The sequence below is a fragment of the Falco biarmicus genome, chromosome 1, assembly GCF_023638135.1.
Source record: "Falco biarmicus isolate bFalBia1 chromosome 1, bFalBia1.pri, whole genome shotgun sequence".
Classification (NCBI taxonomy): Eukaryota; Metazoa; Chordata; class Aves; order Falconiformes; family Falconidae; genus Falco; species Falco biarmicus.
This window is the reverse complement of record NC_079288.1, coordinates 26,406,438-26,411,085: the sequence shown is the minus strand read 5'-3', so window position 1 is coordinate 26,411,085 and position 4,648 is coordinate 26,406,438. Positions and strand designations below refer to the sequence as shown.

Sequence of the window (4,648 nt, the reverse complement as noted above, 5' to 3'; positions counted from 1 at the left end):
CTCGGCCCCCCGCCTGCCCCTGCCTGCCCCGGCTGCCTGCCCCCCCGCCTTCCCCCCTGCCTTCCCCCCGCCTGCCCCCCACCTGCCCCTGCCTCCCCCACTGCCTGCCCCCCACCTGCCCCTGCCTCCCCCCCTGCCTGCCCCCCGCCTGCCCCTGCCTCCCCCCCGCCTGCCCCTGCCTTCCCCCCCCTGCCTGTCCCCTGCCTGCCCCGCTGCCTGCCCCCTGCCTGCCTGAAGGCACTGGCCAAGCTTGCTGAGCCCTACACCTTACCACGCTGCTGCTCACACCAAAACATGCCCCACGACACCCACCCATGGCAGAGAGCCACATGCTTGGGCATCCACCGGGGCAGTGCTCAAGCCCAGCCTGGCAGGCAAGGGGCAGGAGGCACGAGCAGCTGCCCGGCACCCTGCGGGGAGCAGGCAGGATGAGCAGTGCTCAGCCATGCTGGGGGCTGTGCAGCACAGAGGGGCTGGTGGCAGCCAGGAGCCACCCCACTGCCCCACAGACCCATCCAGTGTGAGCCTGGGCCCTCTGCCAGCTGCCACTGCCCAGCACAGCCTCCCTGAAGCATCCCAGGAGATGGCAAGAGAAGCTGCAGGTTTTGCTCCTTTTTATTATACAAAAATAACTTCAAAACAATCATATAAATTAGAATAAAAAGTTTCACTACAAATACCAAATAAATTAAAATTGCCTTCTCATAAACTGAGAGCTAAACGCTGTATTAAATAGTCTGCCAACTTCACAGGCAGTAAGAAGACAGGGACGTGTCTCAGAGGTGCCCATGAGAGCAGGTCCTTGCAGAGGTGATGCCTGGAGGGAGCAGGGCATTGCTCAGCTACTGCCTGCCTTGTCCTTGCGGTAATTCACGATGTCCTGGACCCACTTATCATCAGGATTGCCACAGACCCTCCTGCCTGCAACTGTGGTAAATCTGCAGAAGGAAATCCAGTCGAGGTGAGGAGGAGGGGAGAGGGAGAGGGAAAGAGAGGGGAAGAGGAGACCATCTGCTCCTTGCCCCCAGTGAACCTCGCCAAACCAGACAGCCCTGTAGATGCAGAACAGCCCCAGGGAAACATGGGGAGGGGGTGTTTGCGGCTTAATGTCATTACAGGTGTCCTGCTCTCTGCCACTTCAGCCACTTCATTCCCAGCTTACTCCGGCTGGGACACCATCCTGTCTCAGTACCGCTATGTGGGGATAAGGGGGGGTGACCAGAAAGAGCTCTTTTGGCTCAAATCTAATCGTGAGGTCCAGAAACTGGCTGCACGGGATGTGGGACTGGCCTCACTCTGAGGTGTTTCCAGGTTGTTCTGCTAACGTGGGAGAGCCCAGCCTAGTGTTTTCCCCTGCCAGGACAGGGTGAGGGCTGAAGTTTCGAGGCACTGCCACCCTTCAGTGAGGCAGGGCCCCCCTGGATTCAGGTGGGAGATCTACTCACATCACAGCTGGCTGGAAGCAGTGGCTGCCCGTGTGCTCATACATCACCACACGGCTCGAGGGAAACGCTTTGGTGCTGTATTTGATGCAGCAGGGACCAGAAAAGTTGACAGAAACTGGAAGAGAAGTTAAGTTTTTAAACCAGACCAGGAAAAGTACCAGCGGAGAGAAGCAGGGTCAGAAGACCAGAAGGTCCCTGCTGGAAGGGGTGCTGCTCCCGCCATGGGCTCCCACCACAGCCTCCCTTCCCACAGGAATCTGGAGTAGCAAGGTGTGCGTCTCCTTTCCCACAGCAGATGTGTGGCAGGGAGAGCTGCCGAGCATTACTAGACCTTACGCAGCAGAGCGAGGCGAGAGCTCCTCAGAGAGGAGAGCTTGGACTCACGTGGAGAAGAGGAGACCTGGCAGTAGAGGACAGCTGCAACAAGTACAGCGAGGGCGGGCGCGGAGGTCTGCATGCTGCTGTTGGGTGGAGGTGGATTGTGGGCGTCAGGAGAGAGTGTTGCAGTGCCCTGGCTGTGCCTTGCACGTCGTCCCTGCCTTCGGCCACTTTATAGAGGGAGTCGGCAAACGGGGACAGAAACGCAGTGGAAACGTTGCTGGAAGTCATGACACAGTGGAAAAAGTCCTGTGTCAGGGGTACCACAGGGCCCTGGGTGGGGAAGTGCCCAGGGCCCCAGAAAGAGTAGTGCCCTAACATGGCATGTTATATATCAAACCACAAAATGACAGAGAACAGGATATGACCTCTTTTTTCCCTTCCCCTGACCAAAGGACTCTGTAGAGAACCTAGAAGTAATGATTCAGAAAATTAGCAGATGGACTTCTTGCCTAGAGGTCACATGATGGCAAGGGATGGAGAATGACCATGGCTGCCACGCATTCGTGTTTCCTAGAACATCCGCCTCGCAGACCGGGGACAGCTCGCTTCTCCCACAGCAGCCGGAGCAGGAGAGCCCCGAGCCGGGCAGCCCAGCCCAGCAAGGCACACAGGGCCCTGTCCTCCCGCAGGAGACGGGGGCTTCCTCCACCAGCCCCAGGCCATCAAGAGGGAAGCATGCAGAGCAGAGCACAGAGCGTGGCGTCATCCCAGGTCCCGGCTCCTCTTCTGACCACGACCGTCACTTGCAGCGAGTCATTATGAAACTGGTTCTGTTGCTACATTGCAGCTTCACAAATACCAGTGACAGCCAAGATAGCACCATGTTATCCATGGACATGCGAATCAGTCATTAATGTTTACAAAGAGCTTTAGAAGCTCATGACCGTGTTAGCACAGCAAACTTGGTTGAGATGGATTATTTGGCTCCAGCAGTGTAGAACCCACACTCTCCTGACATCACTTTGTTGTTGTCCCACCAGCCACAGCCACATACAGATGAGATTTGCTGGTTTAGCTCATATTGTTTGGAACAGGAATGGTGTCACTGCGCTGGCAGAAAAACCTCTGTTGGAAATGCTACATCCCTACAGAAAGGCTCCGTGGACTTCCAGGCAAAGGCTTGCGGACGAAGCCTCAGGAGAGCAGAAGAAGAATAGGGTCTTCATGGTGCTAGTAAATGTGTCCAGGTGCCAGACAGCCACAGCTGCCATGCAAAAGCTGCATGAGCAGGCTGCCTTTTGCGATGGTCCAGTGAAGAAAGATGATCTAACTCCTCTACAAAGGAGATTACAAAATAGAAACTGCTGCCCAAAGCGGTGGCCTTCTAGGAACCCAGAGGAGGAACTAGAAGGGAAGTGAAGAGATTCCCTGGACCAGCTGAAGAAGAGCTGACTCCAGGCCTGGGGCTCCAGGGCACGATGCACACCATCACCATGTCTCAGTAGACTGAACACTTTGAAAAAGGGAGCCAGACTTGTTAGAAAGTGTGGGCTAGGTGGCATTGCAGGATTTGTTTCACACAGAGCCTTTTGTTTCACTAAAACAGTAAGCATGAGTAAAACTGAGCCAGGGCAGGACCATGCGTGGCTGCCTGGCTGCTGGGGAGCCTGTGCCAGCCTGGAGAGCGGGTGGCCAGGGAGGGTCTGCCTGCAGAGCCCTGGGACCCCAGGGCACACGCCGCAGCGAGGCTTTTGCAAAGAGGCTGCTGCAGCAGGGACAGGCGCTGCCATCACACAGCAAGGCAGTCTCCATTCAGCCCGCAACCCACGGTGCCTCTGCCAGCCATCACAGTTCAGTTCCCAGCTTTGCCTTTGCAGCCGCAAAAGCCTTGGCGTATCCATTCATTTCTCTGCATCTCTCTTCCCTCACTGACGGGATTGTTGCCATCCCAGGTCATGCTGAGGGGTTAAGCTCTCAGAGCAAGAGTGAATCAAGGCAGCCGGAATCAAGCCTGAGGCTTTACTCACCCGTGGCAGAGAAGGACTCATGGTACCTTGCTCTGAAGAGCTGAGGAAAACCCCAGGATTCATCTGGGATCCTGCCTGCTCTATAACCCTCCTTGTCCTGTGCTCCAGAGCCCATTTGGATGCTGGAAACCTTGCACCCCCGGGGGCATGAGGTCCCATCACCAGTGTCCTGGGCTGCAGTGTCCATCTGCAGTGGGGCTGGGCAGATGTCAGCCTGCTGCTGGTCCATCCCTTGAGCGGTCATGAGTGGCTCATCATGCCTGAAGCACCTAGCTTAACCTATCAGGGAGCCTCAGGAGAGTGGCTGTCCCAGGGAGCTGCAGCACACCCAGCACAAGATGTTAGCACCAGCAGCAGCAGGGCCAGCCTGGAAGGTGTGTGTCGAGTCACAGTCCCAAATCCACACAAATCCACAGCACCTCCGCACGCCCTCCGCGCCCCCGTCCTGCGACATGTGTCCATCTGTGCTGACAGGATGCCTGGGGCAGAGACACAGCAGCTCCCTCCACCCCCATGCCCAGCTCAGCCGTGCCGTAAGCGACCCCCCTCGCCCTGCACCCACGCTTCCCCCACCTCTGGCAACTCCCGGGCTGGCTGTGGATGTGCTGCCTGAGGCAAGAGACTGACAGCTTGGGGTGCCCAAGGTAACAGACCAAGACTGACACCCCTGCCTGAGGCAACAGATGGCAGGTTGGGGCTGAGGGTGCTGGAAACAGGCTGGGAAGCAGATCTGAGGGACTGGCAGGCTGGGAAACCGCCTTGGAGAGGCAAGACTGAGATCAGACTGAGATGAGACAAGAGGAGATGCACCCGTGACCTGCTAACCTAGGTGCCATCAACGTCTACCGCTTTCAT

At 57.2% G+C, this 4,648-nt stretch overlaps 1 protein-coding gene across 1 annotated transcript; it reads right to left on the bottom strand.

Moving 5' to 3' along the window:
- Positions 1-597: 597 nt before the first annotated feature.
- On the bottom strand, positions 598-2,653 carry LOC130143687 (C-C motif chemokine 3-like 1). The gene is made up of 3 exons (XM_056326530.1): positions 1,830-2,653; positions 1,446-1,560; positions 598-938 (listed from the first exon to the last, which is right to left on the bottom strand). The coding sequence occupies exons 1-3, from the start codon at positions 1,900-1,902 to the stop codon at positions 839-841; spliced, it is 288 nt and encodes a 95-aa protein (XP_056182505.1). The 5' UTR covers positions 1,903-2,653; the 3' UTR covers positions 598-838.
- Positions 2,654-4,648: the final 1,995 nt, after the last annotated feature.

Bases quoted from the DNA above. Each gene is read 5' to 3' on its own strand.
- LOC130143687 (XM_056326530.1), bottom strand. From the start codon at position 1,902: ATGCAGACCTCCGCGCCCGCCCTCGCTGTACTTGTTGCAGCTGTCCTC. The intron at 1,561-1,829 runs GTGAGTCCAAGC...CTTCTCTTCCAG, and splicing joins CCAGGTCTCCTCTTCTCCAC to TTTCTGTCAACTTTTCTGGT. The intron at 939-1,445 runs GTGAGTAGATCT...TTCCTTCTGCAG, and splicing joins TGCTTCCAGCCAGCTGTGAT to ATTTACCACAGTTGCAGGCA.